This window comes from Nilaparvata lugens, chromosome Y, assembly GCF_014356525.2.
Source record: "Nilaparvata lugens isolate BPH chromosome Y, ASM1435652v1, whole genome shotgun sequence".
Lineage (NCBI taxonomy): Eukaryota > Metazoa > Arthropoda > Insecta > Hemiptera > Delphacidae > Nilaparvata > Nilaparvata lugens.
This window is the reverse complement of record NC_052519.1, coordinates 2,474,115-2,501,428: the sequence shown is the minus strand read 5'-3', so window position 1 is coordinate 2,501,428 and position 27,314 is coordinate 2,474,115. Positions and strand designations below refer to the sequence as shown.

At 35.1% G+C, this 27,314-nt stretch overlaps 2 protein-coding genes across 2 annotated transcripts in view; both read right to left on the bottom strand.

Annotated features, from left to right (window-relative positions):
• Positions 1-4,112: 4,112 nt before the first annotated feature.
• Positions 4,113-8,150, bottom strand: LOC111052978 (gastrula zinc finger protein XlCGF17.1-like). The gene is made up of 3 exons (XM_039443504.1): positions 8,096-8,150; positions 7,066-7,993; positions 4,113-4,221 (listed from the first exon to the last, which is right to left on the bottom strand). Exons 1-3 carry the CDS (start codon positions 8,148-8,150, stop codon positions 4,113-4,115), a joined length of 1,092 nt encoding a protein of 363 aa, XP_039299438.1.
• Positions 8,151-8,452: 302 nt separating this feature from the next.
• The window catches only part of LOC120355223, a 41,833-nt gene continuing 22,971 nt past the window's right edge, over positions 8,453-27,314 (bottom strand). Inside the window, 1 exon segment of the mRNA XM_039443557.1 lies at positions 8,453-8,775. Within this exon segment, the coding sequence (XP_039299491.1) occupies positions 8,572-8,775 (204 nt within the window). The 3' untranslated portion in view covers positions 8,453-8,571.

Below are 27,314 nucleotides of genomic sequence, written 5' to 3'. Positions count from 1 at the left end.
ATGATGTTCTTCACATTTCACGATTCAAGTTTACATTTTTGAGCTAGAAAAAACATCAACTTCTCTATATATATCTTTTAGAATGCTCTTAAAAAAACATTAAATATCAATATTAAACTTGAGAAAATAAAATATTGAATTATTCTGATGTTGCCTACAAAATATTTTATGAGTTGATAAGCATAATAGCTAGACGTGTTAAAATTGTTATTGTTAATCTATCAAAGATAAAATTATGGTAGTTTTAGTCTTAAAGTGAAAATTGGTACAAAATTATAATAAATAAACGTAGGCCCAAGTAGACGAAGTACACCTAATATGAATGTGATGTTTTTGTACCTGACAAATGCTTTGTGCTTAGGCAATAAGTTAGATTATGCTAGTCGGTATTCATAAATATATTTAGTGGTGTCACCTGAACAAGACGTCAACAGTTTATTGGGAGCGGAAGGTGTATGTTTGATAAGAATGATAACTTGAGGTTGTGCATCAAAAGCTTTTCAAAACTTTTTATGGTAACATTTTTCAAATAAGGCTATTCCGATTTGTATACCATCGGTCTCACTAAATGAAGCACATCACAAGGGAAAACTCAATTCATAATTTTTACTTTTTGCTATATATAGTTGGAAGAGATCCGATCCATTGCTGAATTGGGAGCAAATAAATTCATGAAACTTTGAGGATTCATTATTCAAGATAGTTGCTCAAGTCATGGACTTAAAAGCCCTTCACTCAGAAAGCGAAATTATAAACTACAGGGTCTAACGTGATCTCTAAACTCCAGAGTCTATTTAAGTCCTCGACTACGTCAATGCTCTGACTCGGAAAGCCAATTTTCTGACTCCAGAGTTTAAAGCCAGTTAAAGTCTAGAACTCAGCTAAATCCCGAGCTCGGAAACCGACCCTAAAAGTTAATTAAAAATTGTGAATTATTTGAATAGTTTCTTTTTGATTATGTTAATTTTGGATGTTTAGAGAGATTATTTTTTTAAATTGAAAATTTGTTCCTTGTTTTGACACATGGTATATAAACTTCATCTCTTCTCTCCATTGATGAAATCATGTAATATTCGTGAAAAAAAATTCTCCCTGAGTTTTAATTTATATCTTTTATATTTTTTGGCAAACTATTCAATGAGAAAAAAATTTTCCTGTGAACTAACAGAATTCAATTGACAATATGATTTTGACTTGGAAAATTTTGAAACGGATAATAAAGATATCAGGTTAAAATAAAAACAAAAACGGCCAGCGTGTGCAGACTTTGTTTTTTCCTGTTTCCCTAGCAACAAATTCGAATATGATAAAACCTATTCGTGTCGAGGGGGCGTTCGGTGCTATGCGGTTACTATTCGGTACCGAATTCAAACCGAATCATCGTTTCACACTTATCGGAATTTGCCAAAAACGAAACGAACCGAACCGAAAGTGTGTGAAAGTAGCCTCTCGCTAGCAACGAATTGAAACCTGATGGAATTTATTAGAGTCAAGTGGGCGTTCGGTTCTATGCGGTTTCTATTCGGTACCGAATTCAAACCGAATTACCGTTTCACACTTATCGGAATTTGCCGAAAACGAAACGAACCGAATGAGTGTGAAACTAGCCTGACAACCACGATGCAGCAGCGTTTCCAGAGGGATGAAAACAATTATAAAGTGATTAAGGAAGTATTGCCTGTCTCATTACAAATTTGATTTCTCAGAATATCAATTCTAAGTGGATTAAATCAATTTTTTTTTTATTACTATAGTCAAGTTGTTTTTGATAGTATCCAAATCGGAACAAAAATGTCACTTGTAAAAAGTTTTCCAAGTGGGTGGCGCACAGTATTTATAAATAAAGGTAAAACTTTTTGGCTTGGACACACACACAGCGATCTGCGGACAGGAATCAGAGAGGTCTTAGCAGGTTTATAGACATGAATATCTAAAATATAGATGAAGGCCACTCTGACCGCTTCCCGCAGATTGTTCTCTGTGTGTCCCAGCCCATACTGATTTGGAGCAAAAGCAAAAATACCATTTCATGGTGAATTGTTTACTTACTTGGTCAAAAATAATTATTGCAACAACCGTATCAGTTACTGAATCACATCTTGAACGTTCCATTAGGATGCAGTTGATCAGTTTGGCACTGTAAAATATAAATAATAAGTTCAAGTTAATTTATAAGGAAAACTTTTGTATAATATTAAATTTAACATTAGCATGAAAAAATTTGGCGATCAAATGAAAACTACTCATTCAAAGAGGGTAAATAAATACAGCGATACTTAAGTACAGCTGATTTTACGAGTCACACTGGCAAACAAGGAATCTTACTTCTGCAGGTATTTTTGCCTCACCTACTGTACTCATGCATGTGAGCATAAATTTAATCTTAATTTATTAATACTATTATCATAAATAAGGATATCATTTTGTTATAATTTCTAATTAAATAGATTAACATTTCCTTAATTTTTATGTTTGTATCTTGTTTTTGGCAAATAAATTCATTCATTCAAGTGGGCTTATAGTTAGGTCAATGCTATAATGCCAGTAGAAAAGATAGAACAACGGCGTTGCCGATTTCCTGTATTGCCACTGGCTCCTATAATAGAGAATAGCTGATTCGGAATAACATATCTAATGTAACCCAATATTAAATGTGCATTCTATTTAATTATAATAATAAATAATATTTTATTCGTCAAGAAAATATATTATTCAATTAGTAATTCATAAATTTTCATGATTTAAATTAAATCTTTTTGTAAGGTCTAATTAATTATATTTTTACATTGTAAAAAAACAATCATGTGAAGCAACATGAGGATAGAGCTAAACTAGGCCTGATCCTGACATTTATTTATTTAATCGCATACTTTATTTAATTTGTTTTTTATATTGCATACAATACGGAAAGATATAGGTAATTGGCTAATGATTGAAAAAGCATAAATTAAGCCTAGTTTTAAATGTTGGTACCTATGTTAGACTACGAGACTACCGTACCTAAAGACTCGATAAAGGAAGCCACAAAGCCGGCATTTATTGTTTTATGATTTCAGTAATCAGTCAATAAATACGTAGCCATAGTCAGTTACCGTATGCAAATGCAAAAAACCAACTTACCTTTGTTTTGGTCGAAGTCCCTTGGACTTGCTTCTTGTAACACCACTATGGATACATTTGTACTTTAGTTCGTAGTACACGAGCTCTACTTTTATAAAACGTATTAGGTACTCCTCTTCTTCTTACATTTTCTATTGTTCTTGAATCATTTATAAAACATTGAATACCGTAAAATCTTTCTTTTCTTTTTCACTAATAAACTTATTTAAATCTTTAAAGGATGTAAACTTCATGATTGATAGTTAGAAATCATAACCATAACCATGTGACCAGAAACCACTCACATCAACCACATGTGTAAATAGTCAGCCGTGCATGCGCAAGCGAAAGTGAAATAGATCCGAGACGTCATGACTTTACACGGCCAACTAAGGGCAGCAATGACAGAGAGAGGCAAGAAGAGCCTCTATTGCCTGTCTGCCACTGCAGGAATAGGTGTTTTTGTGAGTTAAATTGATTTCTGTGACTATAATTTTTATTAAAATTATGATATTTATGATGATGATGGTATTGCAATCTTGACTGGAATGAACTATAGACAGCAGCTTACATTATATTAGTCTATATTATGATCATGTATTCATGTTAGGCCGATTTTGTTTGATGTTAGGCCGGTATTAGTTCTATGATATGAAAAAATATAATTTTGTACAACTTATTTCATATGATCTGCATGTGACAGAAATATTACCGTCTAATACCGGCCTTAGTTTGTTACTTTTTTGACTTCTTGTTATGAACTTGGAGTTATGTGGATAAGTACCGTAAGCTGATATCAAAGAAACGTCTTGATAAATTAGTTTTTTTGAATTCCTTACTCAAAATAACATAAAAAATAATCCAATTTCTAAAATCATAATAAATTTTGCAGTTACGGTATGGCATTTCAACTTAGTAGAGCACTTGTACGGCTAAGCAGTATTAACACTGTAACTGTAATTAAGGCTACATTAATTTCACCAAGGCTTCAAGTAAAGCATTTTAAAGGTTACCTACCATAGCATCGACAAACCACAGCATCGACATGACATAGCATTGACAAACCATAGCACCGACACGACATAGCATCGACAAACCATAACAAGAACCGACAAACTGAACCTAACGACAAACCGAACAAGTTATAGTATATTTCACACCTAGGGCCGAAAATGAGTCTTTTCCGGCTCGAAATTGGGTTTCAAGTCCGAGGCCATAGGCCGAGGACTAGAAAAGATCGAGAGCCGGAATAGTATATTTCGCACCTAGGGCCGAAAATGAGACTTTTCTGGCTCGAAATCGGTTTTCAAGTCCGAGGCCGTAGGCCAAGGACTAGAAAAGATTGAGAGCTGGAAAAACATTTTTGCCCATGGTGAGAACGTTATTTTTCGCCACACAGAAAAATAAACTATATATATATATGAAAAAAAATTAATTGTCTATTATAAGCACTCCCGAAAGCAAAAGTGGAAGGTCATAGCTCTAGCAAATCTGAGGTAATCTGAATATCAGGAAATTGTCCAAGTATTTTTATTTTCTATTCTGATTTGTCTAAATAACCTAAAAGATTATGTTCAATTATGTAAGAGGTTGAGTTTAAACTTTTTATTCTTCCAAATGACAATAAGATGATATTATTATAAATGTTTTAATTATTGAATGATAAACACAAATAATGAAAAGTTTTTGATCAGCTGTTTTAGCACACTTGAAATTTGGCCAATCTGAATGTCAATGGAAGTTTAGGTTAGAAGTTCTATCCTACTCTGAAAATCGAATTATTTGAATAGTTTATAATAATATATATCTTATCAGTATTTTATTCATCCAAATAGAATGATAGTATATTATTGCAGAATACTTTATTGAATTCTAGAAGCATAAAATGATTCCGTTTATCCACTATGTTCCATGATTAACGCAGTACTAGAAGGTTTGAGGTTAGATTCTATTATACTCTGAAAATTGAATTTGAATAGTTTATAATATCTCTTTTGTATTTCATTCATCCAAATAAAATGATAGTATCTTATTGCAAAATACTTTATTCAATTCTAGAAGCATAAACTTATTCCGTTTCATAAACTATTTTGTAAACACGTTCACATCAAATCAGAATCAGCTGACTTCAAGGTTATTTTACAGCCCTAGGGCCGTAAAAATTTTACCGGCCTGGCCAGAAAACAATCACTTTCGGCCTCCATATGACGCACATAAACCAGCTCATTACATCCAAGTGGGGCGAAAAAACCTTTATAGTGCCTTATACTCTTTTATAACCTTTAGGGGCGATTGCTGAGATCGGGTCTTTTTGTGAGAGGTATAGAATTTTCTTGTTTTTTGAAGGTGTTTTCATTTTCACTCTCTTTTGTCATAATATTTTAAACATCAGTGGAAAAACATTCAAAATATGACTTTGTGAGTAATGAAATTGTTCAGAATTCAAAGACGGACCCAATTTGACACTCGTTTTTAATAAAATTGAAAGAATAGCGAGTTAATAGCTTAATCCAGAACTTAAACCTGCCTCCTAGCAGGTCTAAGTTGGAGTCTAAAATCATCATTATTGTTCCCGAGATTATCTCATTTTAGCCTGATCCCGATCTCAGCAATCCACCGAGATTATCTTTTAAACCGAGTTGATCTATGCTTGAACTTAGCAATCCATCGAGATTAATTTTTAGCCTAGACTGGATCTCAGCAAACCGATTTTTAGACCGCCGGTTTTTCCCTGCGATAATTGCTGGTCGGCCAAATTTTGCGCCCGAGCGTGGCTAATCACCAACTCAGCAAACCGATTTTTGATCCGCGGCTCAAAAACCTGTTTTTAGACGAGCGTAAGAGATAATGGCAATCGCCCCTAAGTGCCTAATACGTCTTTATAGTGCCTTACACTCGAGTATTTGTGACATGCAAAAAGCATTGTTTGGAAAGGCGATTAATTGTAAGTTTCCATTCTGTGTCTTGCCACTAAAGACAAAACCAAAGAGAAAGCTCCTTATAAAACACAAGCATCCATAACCATGATATGACGCTGGCGCTCGGTATTGAACGGTAGATCCATCAATAGCCACTTGGTGCGACTGAAAAGTGGTCAAAAAATTATGTCTTGCATCTAGGCCTACAAGTTGGCTAACAATATATTTTGTATTAGCAATTCAAGTGTGATAAAATATCAACTAGTGACCCCTTGGGTTGGAGAACTTGCTGATAAAGTGTTGTTTTGTAATCTTTGAAACCAGCAGCTTCTAATTATAAAGTATTGGTGAAAATTCAATCCCCAAGTTACATAATTATGAAGCTACTATGAGAGAACTTGGAATAGTGGAATAATTCATGAATATCGGGGGAATACCAAATTTGGAGGAATACCAGTTTTGGGCCAAGCCTGTTGTTGTATCCCAATCATATTCATATGATCTGTGACTATTATTAATGTATTCACATTTGAATTTTTCAATTTTTGAAGCCAGAAAGAAAGGAGAACTAACCTCATTCATGGCAGACTCCACTGCAGGATTTACCCACCAAGTTATTACTTATTGATAGAATAAATTGAATCAATTGAAGATGAAGTTTAATTAAAAGATTCAAGGTAGAGTAGATAACTGTTTTAATGAAGTTTGATAAGAGAGTGAGGGTTGACAAAATTATGCTTGGCTAAGAGTTGTTTTTCCAGTATGTGCTTTAAAATTACCTAATCTAGCACTTTTATATTTTTCTCTGGTATGTGTTCTGATATGTTTTTTCAAACTACCTTATTCATCACTTTCATATTCACAAAACTCGCAGCTGAATGGTTTTTCTCCAGTATGTGTTCTGATATGTGCTTTCAAAGTACTTAGCTGAGCACTCTTGAAGTCACAAAACTCGCAGCTGAATGGTTTTTCTCCAGTGTGTGTTCTGATATGTGCTTTCAAAGTACTTAGCTGAGCACTCTTGAAGTCACAAAACTCGCAGCTGAATGGTTTTTCTCCAGTGTGTGTTCTGATATGTGCTTTCAAAGTACTTAGCTGAGCACTCTTGAAGTCACAAAACTCGCAGCTGAATGGTTTTACTCCAGTATGTGTTCTGATATGTTTTTTCAAATTACCTAACTCAGCACTTTTGTATTCACAAAACTTGCAGCTGAATGGTTTTTCTCCAGTATGTGTTCTGGTATGTGCTTTCAAATTATGTAACCGATAACTTTTGTATTCACAAAACTCGCAACTGAATGGTTTTTCTCTAGTGTGTGTTCTGATATGTGCTTTCAAAGTACTTAGCTGAGCACTCTTGAAGTCACAAAACTCGCAGCTGAATGGTTTTTCTCCAGTATGTGTTCTGATATGTTTTTTCAAATTACCTAACTCAGCACTTTTGTATTCACAAAACTCGCAGCTGAATGGTTTTTCTCCAGTATGTGTTCTGGTATGTGCTTTCAAATTACCTAACCTAGCACTTTTAAAATCACAAAATTCGCAGCTGAAAGGTTTTTCCCCAGTATGTGTTTTGATATGTTCTTTTAAAGCATCTAACCTAGTACATTTGTAGTCACAGAACTGGCAGCTGAAAGGTTTTTCTCCAGTATGTGTTCTGATATGTGCTTTCAAATTACCTAACCTAGCACTTTTAAAAACACAAAATTCGCAGCTGAAAGGTTTTTCTCCAGTGTGTTTTCTAATGTGTACCTTCAAATGACTAAACTTTGGTGTCTTATTGCTACAGTCAGCACAGCTGTATAGCTTGGTCTTTTTGCCAGCCACAGATGACTCAGTGCACTTCTCCACTGGAGAGGTTGAATGCTCATTCAGTCCACCCACTCCTGTTGCATAGTCTCGGCCAGATGTGCTGCAGTTTGAAGGCCACATCTCTGGTTCGCTCTTCACTCCACTTTCTTCAGCCTCTTCCTCGTCTGCAATCACCAATAATGCAACTTGTAAATTATGAAAACAGAATATTATACAGTGACATTCACGTTATGAAGTGAGTGGAAATGATAGGAGAATGATCTGACACAACTTTGTGTCACAACCGCCTTCTTTTGTAGGTGAGTCAAGTCCTCCCAGCATATCTGATATAATATTAAATGTTGATTATTGCTAATGATGCATTTACAATGTATATCTTATTTGTCAAGATCATGATTCAATAATACATTTTGTAATTGTTATAAAGTATTCTGATGGTTCATTATATTTCTTTATAGCTAATGGTGATAATTCTCCATAGTGATGATGAATTGGTTATCAGAGGTAATTTATGGAATTGAAGAAGTCAAATGTATAACAAAAAGTAGACAAACATCATTAGATTGATACATCCAATTTTATGGAATATTCTGAACATATTGCATCTAACACACTACACATTTGTTCTGCACATATGCATGGTTGACATGTGGCAGACAGCCCATTCAGGAGTAGCATTTACACAGGAGTTCCACTCCCAAACATCAAACCACTTCATGTAAGGAAGCTGGCCACAATCTAATCACCCGAGCAAGGAGTGTAGACCCTGGTCAATCAAGAACTGTTTAGTAATAGAATGCATCTCACAATATTCATCCTCTTTGATGAAGATCATGTTGTAGCCAGGGATTAGATAATGTTGTTGGCTGCTATCATCTTCCACTGCAGCTGGTTGCTGGCTGCTATCCTCCTCCTCCTCCTCCTCTTTAACAGTAACTGTCGCCATCTGCAACACATACACATTCACAACCAATGCCAGGACTTTTATTATTATTATAGACTACATTATTCACAGTGGTTTATGAGATAATTAATTTTAGATGACTAGCAGACTGTATTGTCGAAGGGTTCATATAACAGTAGGTGAATAGCTTTCTTCTTGTTTCACCCCGAAGTACCTGTTTGATAGGTAGTTGAATGCTTACTTCTCAACCCAAATTGATGATTGGGACGATCTGGACCAAAAATTTCTATTGCAATTTGTTTCTGTTATTATATATCTACATTGTAGAAAACTTGCTGGCAAAGTTGTGAAGCTGGAAGAAGATAGCACTATCTGCATTGTCAAATTACAGACAAGGATAGTTACATCAATGTTAATCAAATATTATCATTATTACGTGGACCTCACTAGTCAGCTTGGGTAGATGTTAGGCTACCATAGGTGAGTCTAGAACTCAGCTTTACAAGATAAAATTGTACTACTGACTTGAAACGCTAATAGAAACCAAATCACTTGTATCGAATATGCAGATTATTATTAATTGCTCAAACGTGATTGAGACAAATATTCAATAGAAATATTATGTGTTGACAAACAAGTTGGCACAAGAAAATTGGTTTAGTCAAGTCTCAAGGAACGACTTCTTTTTAAATAAATTCAACTGCCTTACTTGAAAACTAGTGGCAGTAGTTATATATTGGGATATCCTCAGACCTATATCACTTGGAGGGAACATACTCAAGCTCTATTGATGTCTGACATATTTTAACAGAGAGAGGTCAATGATCTAAGTTGATCTTTTACATTTTTTATCTGTAATGTCATACAAGCATTTCCAAAGTTCATCGGTATTTGTAACAATAGTTGAGAAATCATTTGCACTACAATAATGTAGATGGCCAGTATCTAGTATGTCGAGTAATTCGAAAATCTCAGATAAAATTGGAAAGTGTACATTTTCTGTTTTTGTTAACGCTAGATCAACATCATCGCCTTGGAATCCTGTTGAAAATTTAATATTTTTTGCAATAGAATCAAATTCATTGAATGAAATTGACATCAAGAGGCGAGTTAATTTTTTGAATTTTGCAAAGCTAAAACACTGCATGACCTCGATTAAGTTATGAACAATAAAATTGATAAGGTAGGAATGTGCACTTAGCTGTAACACAGTTGTCTCTGAGGGGGGCGTATCTCCTCGTGACCTCACTCAATCAAGTCTACACTGATACTAAAACAAAATGTTTGAGGAAATATCTGAATTAAAAAATTTGTTTACAACATTTCACTACAACAATACATCATAACTTCATCTTCAATTTTAATTAATTTATCTATAGACAAATTGTGTGGACGGTAATAGCACAAATAGTCTCTTATATCATTCAAATTAACTGTGCTTAGAGAAATAGCCTTTAATTGTTTTGCCAAACTATAATTTTCACGAGATGATTTCTTAATTGCAATTTCGCATTCATCATACCAGTCTATGCAGTTTTTTAACCTCACTTCCAACTGGTGGTCAGCAGCTAACCACTTTGTCGGATCCATAGTTGTCGAGCGAATGGAGTAAACTATGTGTAGGCGGGCACTATTATAGAGTAATTAAACGGTCTTTCTTCATTAATAATTGTAGACAGACAACACATGCGAGCTTTATGCAATCTCAGTGCATGCAAGCAATAAACACACTGTAATTCCTTTCCGTTGTAGAAGAATCCATAACGTGCAAAGTTTCTTTTCTGTGCATTCGTATACATAGGCGCCAATTTCATACTTTTCATACGAGTATTCTCGCACAAGAAATTATTTGTTTGATACATATTTTTAAACAGCAAAGAATTATAATGTTGTGCACTGTACAAAGCACACCTTCCATCGGGTCTACACTTATGTATCTTACATGCATCATAACACCACGAAGTGGTGAAAAAGCTGAAATCGGGCTTGAGAAAGTCCTCCGGTATGCATTGTACGTTAGAATGCAATCTTCTCAAAAACTTTGCTTTCTCAGTTCCTTTTGTAAAAATTTTTTCATAACCTGCGAGGTAATCACGAATCATTGTCTCATTCCATTCAAAATCTCCATCACTCCATTTTATTTTATGATAGTTACGTTCTAGCCATGTTACATCGTTATACAATTTTGCGCTCAATTCCATCTTTGCAAATGGTGATTTGAAATGGAATACAGCATAATTATTGCACTCGTCAACGATAGCAAGTTCTTTCACAATAATTTGATTACAAGTTTGTTTAAACAAGTGAAGATCAACCGTAGCAATTTTCGTAGGTGTCTGCTTGTCGTCCACTCCTTCCTGTTCCTCTTCACGTTTCTGTTCCTCCACCTCTGGTGCCCCCTCCTCCTCCTCCTCCTCCTCCTCTCCCGACTTCTGGATTGGTGTACTGCTTCTCCTTGGTTCATAATAGAAACTTGTTGATTCAATATCGTAAAGTACCGATGACTGAGTTTGAGCTTTGTCCAAAATATCAGAATCAAGATCACAAAGTACAGTCCGAGTTTGAGCTTCGTTCTCACTCTCCACCAAAATATCAGAACACAAAGAATAGGACATGATTCCTGTTCAAAGGTAAAACTGTTAATGGTTTACATTTGGCACAGTACACACCTTATATATAATATTGCATGCAGTGATGCACTCTATCAGCAAAATTACTGAACTTCTTTCACCATGCTCGTGAGAGGCGTGTACTCCATCACACGATCGCTAATTAAAACGCAATACGCGGAAGTATTTGCAGGTACTGCACTATTAAATTCCATTTCAATACGAACATCTGTCGATGATTTCAAATGACTTGGTTGGTGTGAACAATCTACAACAATCAGCGGTGTTGATTCACAAAACGTTTTAAAATCGATTTCTGTTCCGAGTTCGCTATTGATTGAATGATTATAATACGAGGGTGCGAAATCCAGGAACATCCGGTATAAAACTTCCTTCTTACCTAGCAGATTTTCGTATGGATAATACTCACTATTCAAATATACTTTAACATTGTAAATATCACAGCTGTCAAAATTAGATATTGATTTTTTAATTTTATTCTTTCGATCAGTTTGAAATGCAATTATAATATATTTTGGAGTATCAAAATTCGATGTCGTGCGTACTGACCAAGAATGAACAAGTGAATTTTGCAAATTTGGTAATTCACAAATTTCCCAATGGCGGAAACTTAATTTCAGTGGAGTGTCGGCATCGAGCAGTCTCAAAAATTTCAATCGCACATGATCTTCTAAAGTAATGTAGGGCATCCGCCATTGGAGCTTAGTAATTTTTACACTAACCTCTGTACCGGTTGCAGACTCGACGCAATTGAGGTCTGAGGGCGACCTCAATAATACAAGCTCTTGTTTCAAGTTTAAAATTATTCTTTGAAAATCTTCAAAAAATGGAAGGATTAATTTCAACGGCACACAGAAAGTGAATTTATTATCTGTTAGCTCATATCCTGCTCTGTCAAAACCAGCTAAATGATATGTGTTTTTATCAGATGCGTTCTTCACAAGAATAGCTTTAATTGTAGAAGTTAAACCAATTAATCTTGATTTGGAAATTTGTTGACCTGCTAATTCGTATCGTATTTCATCAAAAAGGTTGCCCACTATGTTACTGCTTAATTTATAGTCTGCCGCAACGGGCGCACCAGCCGGTTGAGTTGCCTCCCCTGCTACTGTAATCGCAGGCGCTGCCGGTTTTGTGCAGCTAACCGTTCCCTCAATCAATATAAATGATTTACAAGGTAAAGTGTACACATCCAATGAATTTATTCCTATCCGAGCTTCATCAGAGTTTTTTATTTCTTGTCCCGAATAAACTGTATGAGTATGAAATTGGAATTTGGTTATGTCATTATAAAACTGAAGCTCTGTCTCCACATCCAGAATATCACTAATTGCTGCGCCTGACATTTCGCCAATCAACTATAAAACCTAATTTTTCCAATATTCTCGCGCTTCTAGCCGATAATGCCCTATTGCTTTTAGTAGATGTTGACTCTATCGCGTTCCTTTCTCTAATGACTTGATTGGTCTTATTCGAACGCGGATTAAAAACAAGATATCCCATTACTTTTGTTTTTCACGTATGTGCAGTCTAATTGTAATTGTATCTCCGCGGAAATCAATAAACGATCCGTTCTGGTCTGTTACCTTTACATTAATAGTTTGAATTCGACGTGTATTCAAAGGTACATAAATAATTGGAGAGGGTACTTCATTTATTAAATAACTGCTAGGAACCTTTGGCAAAAATTCGTAGATTATATGTTTTTCTTTTCCGTTAAAGTAACTGCCACATGCTAAATTACACTCAACAAGAATACTGTATATGCTTGCTATGTTAACCAAATGTTTGGAATAATACCATTTATTTGCTTGCAAAACAACATTATCAAAACCGAGTATCTTAGCAATCGAATCAGAACGTGTTAAATCAATAGGCTTATCAGAATAAATTTCAATCTTCATAGTATTTGCATTTGCACGTATAATAAGTTTATTCTTCTTCCCATCAATATTCAATTTATTCTTTAAAGATTTTATAATATCTTCAAGTTCATATGCGCCGGTATCCAACATGATTAACTTATCGCCATATTTGAAGCTAGAATTTGTTCCTTTGTTTACGTTTGCAATACTATTGTAACTAGAAAAATTAATCAGTCCAATTTCCCATTCACAATTTTTGTCCAATTCTATAATTTCTTGTAAATGTTCATAGAGGTTACTTGACTTTGATCTTAAGGTAATAACGACCATCTTGTGTGTTCACCACAAACACTTAATTACAACTGATTTGCAAGAAACAATAATGTAAGATGGCCACAAAAATCGCTATTTAATGGCTGCATATGCTCCACATTATAAAATATATTTACTCCATTTTCTTTTTTCCAATATTTGTCCAATTCGTATGGCGGTTGTAAATTTCCAATTGGATCAAAATACCATACATTAGAGCCAACTTTCTTATATGCTACCCAATGTGTGCCATCCTCGCTTTCCCTTGCTAAATTCACAATGGCATTTTCGTTTTTTAGAATTTTTTTGGGTAATGCATCTAGCATATATATTCCTCTTAGCTGAATCTGTAATAATTTTGACCAATCAATCAAATCATAATTACTCAATTCTCCTTCAATATTCATGCCTTCTTCTTCTTCGTCTTCTTCCTACTCTTCTTTGTTGTTCTACGTTTCTTAACTTGTTTTTGGGGGAATAAACTCACTCCATATGATGGTGGTGGGGCTGGGGGTAGAAGTCTGCCACCACTAAGCGGTGGGTAAGGCTTCAAATAATATCCTTTTCCTGCAATATGTTGTTTCAACTGAGCTATAGCTTTGCGTCTAATATCATTACTATAACTTCTCCTCTCATTCTTCTTCTTCTTCTTCTTTCTCAAAGACCCACCAAACGCCGCTTTAGCTTTCATAACGTTTGTAACAAGATAGCTAAGTGCTTTCTCGGCAAGGGGTGTTTGAGGATTTTTGAAAATGTCCCATGCAGCGTTTGCTAGAGCTCTGTCAGCTACCGCTCGAGTTTTATTATCGCTATTTTGAGTATAGGCTATATCATGTATCTTGCAAGCTCTATCTAATGAATTTATACCTTGATCACCTCTCTTTAACCTTTCATTAACCTTGGTGCCCGGCCCGCAATACTCGTATCCCGGAATATGATATTCTTCTCCCAGGTTATCAATTACCTTATTTAAAATAGTTGATGTCACATTACCTGCCAAACCTGACACACCTTTAAAAACTCTTGCCGCTGAACTCAAGATTCCTCTACCCCGTTTCCTCGAACTCTGCTTTTTTCTCCTACATACCATTTTTCATTACCTTTCAACTCAATGGTTGAACATTAACTGAGGTTAATTAATCAATACATCAACTTGAATTGAATTGGTTTAATTTTCAATCGAGTTGGAAATGAATTCACACCACAATCAATCATAGTCAAAAATGTCTAGACTGAAATTTAAAACAACATATCGTTCACTCTCTCTCACACAACTGTTTACAAGATTTTATGTTTTCGGCCCCAATATAAAGTCTTTATATTTGGCTAAATCCATTTTTTCTGTAATAATTTGCACTACCTGATTTTCTGTAAGGTTATGTTGTTTGGCCTCAATCCAGTTCATGTGAAAAGAAACCTGGGCGTATTTGGATACGATGTCCAGGGCCACTCTGTGTATGAATAAATTTAGATAGTCAATGAATGGAGCCGAACATTGCAGTCTCATGACAGCACCCTCTTCCGAATTTTTAATTGCCTCAGCTATTTCATCACGAACGCTTTTCACAGCTACTCCCATCTCGTTTTTCTTAATAAAATCTCCTATATCATTTTTAGTTGCGTACTTTTCCGCAATTTGCTTAATTAGAATAGCAATAGCATCTTTTGTAATGAATTGTTCAATACCCTCCATAATATTAGCTTTTATTGCACTCGCCATTTCAGATAATCGTTTTTCAAACTCTTCCTTTGTTAATGAAGAACTAGTCAATTTCTGCAAAGCAGATTCTAAATATTGCTTATCAATTAACGATGGATGTGTTTCATTTACTTTAGTAAAAATTTCTGTACTAAGTTGTTTTAATTTAGTATTGAGATAGTTTCTGTCCAGCACCTCCAAATTCTTAATTTTATCCGATATGGCTTTTAATTTCTCATCTAAATAAGCTTTATCAACTTTATCGTTGTTAATACTGAGCAACTGAGATGAAAAGCTGTCTGTTAAAGTTTTCACTTCTCCTAGAGCGGATTCTAAATTTAGAGTTCTCTCTGCAATAGCTTTATCGATATTAGCACTGAAATTTTGTAATGTACTTAGAATATGTTCTCTTTCAATTATGCTCACTCCAATATTCTTTGTATTTTCCGAAACGAGTTTGGTTATTTGCGAATCTAAATAAAATTTCACAGCTTCGCTGATTCCTTGTTGATTTATCGATTCGATTATCTTCTGTGTTATCGAGTCAATATCACACGTAAGATTAGCAACAGGTCCGCTAGCACTAGGCGTATCAATTCGTCCGAATCGATGTAGAGTCATCGTAACACTAAACAATTAATTTTGCTTCTTTTAGCTCTTCAATTATAGACGCGATCTCCACATCATGCCCGGTGTTGCCACTAGCTTTTGAGGAATAGAGTAAATTTAATCTTTCCACTAATTCGTCAAAATTATCAAAGTATTGATAAATTCTATCATGAGAATTATTTTTTGCAAATTTCAATAAACCCCAACCCTTCTTTTTACTAAGTTTTTTACTGGGAAATAACTTTTGAATCATTTGCGATTTAATTCCCTGATTTCGTTTAACATAGCCTCTTCGATCTAAATGTATGCCTGTAAGTGTTAAGATTTTTTTATACTTATCCAGATCTCTCTGATTATAAAGATTTGAGTTTGGTCTCGCACTGAATAATAACTCAAGTAGACCATGTGTTAAACGGAATCTTTCATTATTAATATCTATATAACCGTTATCGAATATTACTTGCTGATTTCCAATATAATACACGTCATCTTTAGAATTATATGAAATTCCATAACTGATTGAATTATTCAATTTTTCCGCATGAAACGTTTTTAGATATTGTGACAGCACATCATCGTTTCTGCTAGAACCAAGTAAACTGTTTTCAAATTTAGTCGAGCTTAAAAAATTGTCTGTTGAACTCTCATAACTCTCTTCATCCCCCTCCTCATTATCATCAATATCCATACTCTCTTGTTCCTCTTTTACTTCTTCCTTTTTAGGTGTAAAATCATGATTAGAGTGCAAACTAGATTTGGTTTTTCCCAATTCAATTATAGGTTCTATTAATGGCGAAAGAGTTTTCCTATTGAATTCCTCCGTTCGTTTTTCAAAATTGACTAAGCTTTTATGCTTGTCACTGATCACCTTTCTCAATTTCTTAATCTTTTCTATTAAACTCTCCTTCTTGTTATTTACTATGCTATTTCCTCTCCTCTTCCTCCTCCTCATATGTGTTTTAGACAACATGACTGTACAAAGAATTAATCTCTACTGAACGGAAAGAATCGTGTCCAGTGAATCCCGATATTTTCCTTCCTTTATATTACATTCTTTTAAAATTGTAAGAAAATTATGCGGTTTACGATTCCAAACTGTATGACAAAGTTTACTGAAATCTTTATAAGACATATCTCCTCCAACATGATCTCTGTGAATTAATTTGAGACTCAATAAATCCATCTTAAAAATAATTATCATATTTGCGTTATCTCTAGTGAAATGTTTCTGTGTGGCACCATAACTCTGAATTAAATATGCAGTGTCAATATTACGGTGACGACCCATAGTAAAAAATTCTCTTATCTGTGGGACATGGGAAAGTTGCAAATCATCAAATATAACTAAGCTATATTCTGGGATTCGGTTAGGATGTGGAATTTGGCTCACATCATCTTTCATGTGAAAACCGATATTTTTCAAACCTGCAAATACCTTATTTAAAAAAATATATTTTGGTTGATATAAACTTTTGCTAAATAAGTAAATGTGCTTAAATTTTAAACCATTTTCAGCAAATACTAAATTAAATAAGAGATTTGTTTTTCCCCCAGCACTGGGAGATATAATTAACATTCGTGCATTGTGAGGTAGTAGATCTCCATTTTTACAAAATGAGGGCTTTTCTTTATTTGTAATTAAGTTATCAAAGTTAACAATTGGTAATTGGCTCATGATTACAAACGTACAGAACGTGATCTGATAAGGTACTGAAAATTTTTACAATAGTTAGAACAAAGCCACTGGTATTTAGAACAATGACCGAGGGCATGATGACGCTACATGTATAGAGAGGCGTTTCCCAGAGATTGGAATGCAGGCCAACACTCTCCACCTCCTCTCCTCCTCATCATCAGACAGATTATGGATGTTCAAAAGATTCTTATATTACGAAATGAGAACCAATGTTTGATGATGACAAATAATACTTCTAATATATTTTCAACAAATGTACATCATGATATTTACAATAAATGTTCAATAGATTATTTACAATAAATGTACATGTTATTTACAATTGAGTACAAAAGATTATTTTTCATCTAATAATTGATCTTTACTAATATAGCTAGGTTTAGAAAATCCAATCCATTTCACTAACAATCCTTTTTTATCACGTTTTAATATTTTTTCAATCAAATACACTTGTCTCTCCGTTTCGTTTAATTGCGTTTTTTTAATTTCTTCTGCATAAAACCGGCCACTAATTACTTCACCGTTTAGATCTCTCAGTGAGTAGGTTATAGGTTTGGAAGGGAAAATGGAGTGAATCACAAAATACTCTGCGCTCCAGTTTATGTTATAAGATTTATCGAAAAATAATCGTTTCTTCGAGATTCGCACGATATCGCCTAGCTTAAATTTTGGTTTTGAATTTTTCAATTTATATCGTCTATTGAATGCAGAATTCAATGACGATAAAACATGTGTACGATCTTTCCTGCGAACATCTTTAGGTTTCATTCTAATTGAACTGTGCACTGTAGCATTATAATTTTGAACCAAACTGTCTAGATTGGTTAACCAGTTTTTTGTTCCGTGCTCAGTTAAATATCTATAAATTTTCGATTTCAGTGTTCTAATCAGCCGTTCAACTATAGATGCTTTTTTGTCACTAAAAACATGGTAATGTTTAATACTATATTTATCTAATAATGCTTTAACTTTTGAATTGAAGAATTCTGTTCCCTGATCTGTTTGAAACAGCTTAACGCCCTTATTTTTAGAAATAATTGGTTGGAGAGCGTTAAATACAGATTGACTTGTCTTGTCTTTTAATGGTACACAATATGCAAATTTTGTAAAACAATTAATAACAACTAAGATATATTTATAACCCTTATTAAAACGTGATAAACTTATCATTTCAATAAGGTCTGCTTGAAGGAGATCTTTTTCACTTTTCAGTTCATACTTGCGAGTGGGATAGTTCACACGCGGCACGCTATGAAGCTCTAAAGCTAGCTTAGATCTAATAATATTCATGATATTTACAACAGACAAATCAAATTAGTGGTGTTGGATGATTGTCACGACACATACTGATCAATCAGTTGAAGTGTTGAGGGTATAATGACCGAAAGGCAGAGTATTCAGACCATTTTCTTCAATGTATCTTTTATCGTCATAAGGACTCAAACAGACCTTAGCACATTCGACCTGAAACATACTATGGTTATAGGATCTTAACATACTAAATTTTTCTACATGTACACTACGTTCAAACAATGATTTCTTATACAAATTAAAATTAAGTTTTCTACATTTAACCGCTGACTTTACTCCTTTTGCTACGCATTTATTTACAACCTCGTCATCATTCTCATTACAAACTAAAAAGCTGTAAAGTTTCGATCTAAGACCTATAAATTTAGAGATCGGCCTTGAGCCCGTTTCATCCTTAAACTTACCTACAACTTTATTTCTCTCCATGGAAAAGCAAGGGTGGGCAGGTGGATAGTTTGAAGTATCGAATAGGTTCAAATTATCTTTAATCAACTGATACACATCCTCTACTTTTACATTTAAAAGAAAACTGTCGGTATCGGTCATACAGAGTTCTACGCGGTTCCAGGGTACGATTTTTTGCAACTTGCAATAAAAGAATTCGTACATATGGAATTTGCTTAATTCCAGTACAGTGAAGCCGGAATAGACAGGTTTGTTCATTGTAAGTTCCAATTTACGAGAGAAAACCGCGATCACGTCCGGACTAATTATTTGCCAGCGTTTGCATAACGGATTTGAAATGTACTTGTCTAATCGTTTTTCGTCTGTAATAATTTTAACATTCATATGTTTCCGAACTGATTGTATAGTCTTACCAAAACAAAGATTACAACATGCCTTAAAGAAAGATACCTCAAATTTATTTTTCGCGGCCTGTCTATTTTTGATATTGAAGTCGATGTAGCTTTTCAGCCAGGGAGATTGGGAAAAGCTTATTACACGATGTACTTTCATTAATTTCAAACCGAGCTGAAGGTAGAGTTTTAAATTGACATAGTGTACAATGTACTTTTCACGGTTAAAAAGTGTGTTCATGAGTTTTCTGGTCACTCCCTGACCGTTCTCATTTGTCTGATACTCGGACAGCAATTCCCGCGGTGGAGTTAAGTGTAGCGGCGCGAGAGGGAAGCTGGCATGCTTATCGTGTAAATCTTTCGGGTACTCGAGATCACATTCAATTACGTAACCAGTTCCTGAATTGCTGTCCAAATTCGCGAAATCAAGTTTGGAAATTTCTTCCTCTGTGAGGAATTTGAAATTCCCAAAAGGGAGGGGTCTGCTCATAGAATCCGCATAAAGAGGATTAGCATCAACGTAAAGGAGATAATTAGATGGTTTTGAGGGATCGTATGTCTCAGGTAGATGTTTGTTATTCGCCTCACAATAACGTTTACCGATAAATGAGACCCCGCCTCTCATTCCCGCTTCGAACAAGAGATGCATGTCCAGATCTGTAAGTAATTGCAGTTCGACTTTAGTGTATTTCAACATGCAATTCCAGGTGAAGTCCGCGAGGGAAATAAAATAAGTAACATCAAGCCCGTATGAGGTAAAAAGCGTAGACCTCATAGAATCAAAAACTGTTGCTAATAACATTACGTCTAAACATAAATAAAAATCATGATATTCACCCAAATTTTTCAGATTGAATGTCGAGAACACTCTTTGTGCATGTTGATATTCTTCGCGTGTCAGAGGTGTGTCCGTTAAATCATTATGAAAACATTCTATTGGAGGAAGTGACGTTTCCGCGAATTTTTCGGGACAACTCATGTAGGAATACGGGTATACTCCTTTTTTTAACAGAAGCTGTCTGTGTTCGCGAGGTGGATCATGAAACACCGAAAATAATCGCTCGAACTTCTTTTCCATGTCTGTACTTTCTACCAAATTACGCACCAATACTTCCAAGGATTCGTTCATAAACTTGTAGGAATCTAGAAATTTAATTTTGCCTACCGAAAGTGACAAAAATCTCTCTGACGTATTCGCGATGCAGGATATTTCTTTTTTACATTTACCGAGCGCTTTCAGAATAAAATGTGAATCAAAACCGGAGAAATTATGGAAATAACACGAAATGTACTTTTGGAGTACGTGCTGTTAAATTGCAAGAAACGTGTGCAGCACACAAGTAATTACCGGTTTCATGTGCATGGTGTCGACATTTAATATTGGTTTCTGAGAACGGTTCAGCACAAAGCCCGCAGTTTACTGAATTTTGAAATTCGCGCTCTTCACTTTCGGACAAATGTTGCATCGGAATTTCACGTTTCATATCCTCATACAAAATTTCGCCAAGATCTGTAATTTCCTGAAGAAATTTCTCCATGATTTTTTCGTCTAAACTACTCGATCTATGGAGTACAGGTCCGTATGCAATTTCTCCGTTTACATCTATAACAACGAAACAATACCCGCAAGGAATATGCCGCGCCGTTTTCTTTGTGTAACTACGAGTAATTTCATCGGAATCGGATTCGTCATCATCAACATCATCATCATCATTATCAATATTCACAACGTATGTTTCTAAATCCGCGTAAATGGTGTACTTTTTCTTCAACGTCGCGCCTAGTTTCTTGAATTTAATTGTCTCTCCACGTTTGGGATATGAAACGCGCTGAGATTCAAACTTGGAACAAAGTTCCACATGTTTCAACAAATTTGCTTTACCGTCTACATTTCGAGTTTTGTCTGATGTGAACCGGTGAAAACAGAAATTACAAACATGTACTTGACCGTGGGATTTTGAAAGGTGGGAGAGAAGATGAGATAGCCCGTTTTTCCCGTTCGCGGTATTTACTAAACAGAAATGAGTTTTTCCTGCATCACCTTTCAACATTAAAAGATTAATTTGGTGTTTACGAGTGCGGAAAATGCTTGTACGGTAGGGGAAAAACTTTTTGTTGTCATACGCGATGACGTGAATTGCAATGTCTGGATTGAGTATTTCAAATTTCTTAATATCGCGTGTCGTCACCGGGAAATTTACACCTCGCATATTAAGTGTGTGAGCAAACTTGCTCAAATACTTTACAGTCAAGTTCGAGTTCCTTGGCTTCTGATGGAAATACGCGAGCACTGACCATAAAAAGCATTTTTCGTCAGAGAGATTTTTGACATTTATAATACAATTTTTGTTTTTCAAAAACTGGGGTGTTTGAATGAAACTGGATGTGTATATTGGATTAAATTTAATCACATTTACATCCAGCGAATCAATTTTCTTCAACACCCATCCGCTCCCATGTCTTACGAAATTTTCGAAAGACATGAGGATTTTTCTCACAGCTAACATGAAATGTTCATTGAAGTCATCATAGTTCTCAAGCACGTTTAGCGCTATGTTGGAGTAACTATGTAGATTTATTAGAGATGAAACAGACTCATCAACCTTGTCATCCAATACCACTAATCTATACAATAAAACATTTAAAACTATGAACCACTTTACATTTCCATCATACCGTGCCGCATGCTCCCTAATTATCTCGAAAACTCGAGTTTTCGACCTCTCAAGCACATTCTCAATGTCAATTTCCCCAAGCTCGTCATCGAGGGTGATGCGATGGCGGACTGCGCTTGAATTGATGCCACGAAGTCTGCGTTCCCTCGGCATGATACTGAAAAAACAAAAGAATACTGATCAGGATGGCATAGGCAATAGTGTGTGTGTGTAAAGGAGTACAATTCACAATCAGTTGTGAATTAGCATTCACGATGTTATCACAAGGACAGATAATGTTGCATGAAAGATTGAGATTATTATCTTTTGATAAAAGATGGTTGAAATCTTCTCCACATTTGTCCGCGGAAAACATGGCGAAAGAGGGATTTATATTATCATCTGCACCAGACATTGTGCGATGTGTATTTTGTTCAATTTATTTGGGAAAATGGGAAGAAAGTGACATACCAGCAATAGAACATGCAAGGTACAGCCCGAACTGTAGAAGGAAAGGAAATATAACAATTGAAGAGGAGAATTACGATAATAATATTCTACGAGAATATGAAGAAAGATATTCAACTTTTAATTGTGTAGAAGATTCATCCGTTCAAGGAGAGTATTTTGAAAAGCATCAACATCTACATTGTGACTTTTGTAAATCATTATCCAATAAAGCAGAGTATTTTGCGAGAAATGGTTATTTCTTACATAAAAATCCATTCTATCTGCAATGTGTCTATTGCAAATATATTATCGAAAATCCATTTGAAAAAGTAATACATTTACCGTTTTGTTTATATGAAGAGTGTGAGAAAGAAGAGCGGGGCTTGGATGTTCCGGATATACCGTATCATAAAGATGAAGTAAAATCGCATGCATGCAGTATATTGTAGAAGGTTTTTTAGAAAAACTGTGCTCCGAGGAGAAAAAATGTCCTCGGAGCACAATTTTCCTCCTCAGAGGATAAAATCGAAGTAAAAATGTACTTACATGTACTGCTTGATGCTGCATGAATCTCCTCGAGTGTAGAGGTGTAGATAATGACCTATGGTACAGGTGTAGATAGCGGGCTATGGTACAGGTGTAGATAGCGGCCTATGGTATGATTGATTCCTCTCAGGTGTAGATACTGCCTTTGACTCCTCGAGTTGAGAGGTGAGAAAATGCTGTGAAAACAATGAAATATTTAATAACTGTAACCAAATATATATAAGTAGAGTACTATAAAGTACAATAAATTATCGCTAGAGTGTGCTTTTCATAATAATAATAATAATAATAAGCTAGAGCAAGGTAATCTGTTAGTAGTGATCTTGTCTTTGCTGATACAACATCAAGCTACTGTACTGAGATGGATAATGTGTTTGGTGCGGCATCGGTGGAGTCTGAGTTTAAGTCTTCAGATTTGTGCGTTCAATTCATTATAGATAGACATTTTAATCAATTAAGTGAATACCATTCTGTTCCTTTAGAAAAAATGAGATATCAATATAAATTAAGTGAACTCTTGGACATGCACCTAGATATATTGCAGCGATTAGCAGAAAAAGGATGGACAAATCTACAATATCTAACATTTGTGAGAGACTATGAAAAATTAGGAGTTTGGCATAGTGATAACTATAATCATATTCTTGTTTGTGATTTATATGGTACATCATATGATAAATTCTGGTGGAATGGCGATATCCCCGATTCATGGAGATGTGAGTGTGCAATCCTTAAACAGTCTATCAATAGAATTAAGAAGGTTATAATAGAAAACAATGCTCATTTAACAGAAGAACAATTAAATCAACTTATCTGGAATTTTTTACGAGATTCTGCAGATGAGACAGGCTTAGAACAGGATTGACAAAGAAAGATCAAAACATATAAGTGTATGTGTGCAATATTGTAAATAAATGAAATGCATCAACTTTGCTACTGGTTGGTTGAATATTAAAATGCGTTATCTCATTGATGATAGAAAACACTGACAAGATAAGATTCATGTTTGAAAAATGAGGTCCTCTCACTTCCATGTTGAAGGATCTAACATGGAGAACAATATTGTCCTCGGAGAAGAGGAAAATTTAAGTAAAAATGAACATACATGTGTTGATGATGATGACGAAATGAAATAATCGGATATGCTTCTCTCAGCTCAGTTAGCTCCTCGACTCGGTTCAGGTATCGTCTCAACTCAGGTAGCTCCTCGCCTATGATTTTCTTGATGCAGGTAAGTTTCCCTCACGAGAGCACAACTGCTTATGAGACCGAGGAAACCCCGAGTTGTGAGGTGAGAAAATGCTGTGAAAAAAAAAACAATGAAATATTTAATAACTGTAACCAAATATATATTATAAAAATCAATTTAGTGTTATTTCACAAAAATATGAGAATGTAACAAAAATTTTTACTTACAATCAAATGTTAGCGTTGACCTCGTGCTAAACCTCTGGGGAGTATTGGCAGTGTTCGCCAATTGTGACACGCCTCCTATGTGTTTCTATCTCACTCGTACAAGCCTGCAACAGACAGAGAAACGACTTGCTATACAATCACTTTTCTCAGAGGAAAATCATCATTCACGTTAGAGCTATACGCTTGAGTATTAACTATTGTTTCTGAAAAATCGTCATTCGTAACGCGGAGATGGACTCATCAAGTGCTTCCTCATCCTCCACAACATTCTTATTACCAGACAGCCCGCCTCCGGAGAGGAAGATGAACTTCTGGGAGCAGCAGAAGCAACAGCAGCAGAAGCGCCGCAGCACGGCTGCTACCTCGGCTGTTGCCTCCACCTCTGCTGCTGCCACCTCCTCCTCCTCCTCCTCCTCAGATCCCTTGAAGAAACAAGGGATCTTTGAAGGGGAGGAGGATGAGGAGGATTCCTCCATCATCATCCCAGACAGCAGCCCTCTCCCGCAAGCTACTTGGGCGCCGCGCCGAGCGACGCTAACATCAGTGCCTGCCGCCGCCACCGCCGCCCCCAAGCAGTCAGTTAAGCGGAGGTTGTTTGTCGACGACGACGATGAGGAGCCCTCCAACGTCCTCACTCAATCGAAGGTTAGCATACAAAAATATTATTATTGTAATGTGCACAAAAGATTTCGTCCATTTCGATAAAATCTTTTGTGCACATTACTACAAGTCTCTATGTTTATTTGAATAAATATGAAATTACTGTGAGCAAAGTCTCAAGACTGAGCTTGTACGTATTATGCTATTTCAAAACAATCTGAACACAGATAAATTTTCACAAGATGTTTGATATACACATTTACTAAGTATGTTGCATGATAATTGTGAGTTATGAGAATTTCCGAGTTATTACATACTGATTACATATATATATGAAAAATCAAATCATATGTTGTTTGTGTGTGGAACAAAATTGTTAAAAATGTGCATGTAATGAAGTGAAATTCAAATAATATATATATTGATATTTGAATTATGAAAAATCCAATCATATGCATAAACTGTATGTTTTCTGCAATAACTTTGATGACAAATTACTTATTACTTATATGAAAAATCCAATCATATGCATAAACTGTTTGTGTGAAACAAAAATTGTTAAAAATTTGCATGAGTAATGAAACGTGAAATTCGAATAATATTGTTATTATAAATCCAATCATATTATTCTGCAATAACTTTCATGACAAATTACTTATTACTTATATGAAAAATCCAATCATATGTTGATTGTAATGAACTGAAAATTTTTTTTCGATAATTGAGAGTTATGTCAGAGAATTTCCGAGTTATTACTCACAGTTTTGAGTAGTGAATCTGTTGAGCTAGATCTCTCTCTCTCTCTCTTGTATGATTTCAAACCTGAAACAAATAAGAGTCTAATGAAATATTTTTCAACAGAAACGAGTGCAGCTACAGGAGTCGCAAGACAGCTCAATAATGTCTCTGTTACGGGAGACGGAGGAGGGGGAGGAGGAGGATGAATTGGACAGGAAGACAGACGACTTCATTCGGATCATAAATTCTAGATGTGAAAAGCCCTGGACGCCTCTGCGGGAATTGGAGGAGGGGTTACCATACCCCATCGTGGATGTCCGGGAGGCGTCCAACCAACATGGACGTCGCATCATCTTAAAACTATACACTCCCGGAATGAGGTCGACTGAGGTTTATCTTCCGGAACGGTTTTCCGAAATTGTATCCTCGAACGATGTTGAGAAGTTCAAAAAGAACTGCACAAAATCTTGCCTTTTAGTCAAACATGTTAATCCTAGGTGGTCCGACATAAAGATTGTTAATAATCTTGGGCCCATCTAGCATTAACATATATATATGCAAAACATGTATCATATTTATAATTTACTTGTTATATGTATCCAATATCTATAATTCTATGTATCATATTTATAATTTACTTGTTATATGTATCCAATATCTATAATTCTATGTATCATATTTATAATTTACTTGTTATATGTATCCAATATCTATAATATCAATAACATTAAAAAAATAGTTTGTTATTCTATAAAAATTTTTCTCAATTCTCACCTATCAGTTCACACACACACTAGTATATGTGTTGAGCACTCAAATCACTCACTCTCCACACTATGCAAGTTGCATTGAGTGATAAGAAATTAAAATGTGTTTTTATAGCTTGATGTATGCACGCACGCACAAGCATGCCCCTGAGCTGAAAACATCAGCCGGTCGCTCACTCAGTCAAGGCCGGCCAACGCCCCCCCGACCTTGACAAGGCCGCCCGCCTTCCTTGTTGATAATAGCAAAAAGGAATTTAGAAATATGGTGATTTGAGAATAGGAGATAACACATGGGGCCATCTGGCTGGATTGGCATTCCATTCATTCTTATCTGTATGACTTTCAATATTATTGTGTTTGACTTTTTCACATCAACTATTTGAAATGCATTTTGAAAATGCATTTCAAATAGATGATCTGAATAGGTGAATTCGATTTGAAAGTATTATTCCAAATTAATAGAAAATTCCATTTTTCTTTTAGATTAAGTT

What these genes read in the sequence shown, in the direction of transcription:
- LOC111052978 (XM_039443504.1), bottom strand. Translation starts at nt 8,150, where the DNA reads ATGCTGGGAGGACTTGACTCACCTACAAAAGAAGGCGGTTGTGACACA. An exon ending in CGGTTGTGACACAAAGTTGT is followed by an intron (nt 7,994 to 8,095) that starts GTCAGATCATTC and finishes TGGTGATTGCAG; the next exon opens with ACGAGGAAGAGGCTGAAGAA. An exon ending in ACACACACTGGAGAAAAACC is followed by an intron (nt 4,222 to 7,065) that starts ATTCAGCTGCGA and finishes GTTTGTCGTTAG; the next exon opens with GTTCAGTTTGTCGGTTCTTG.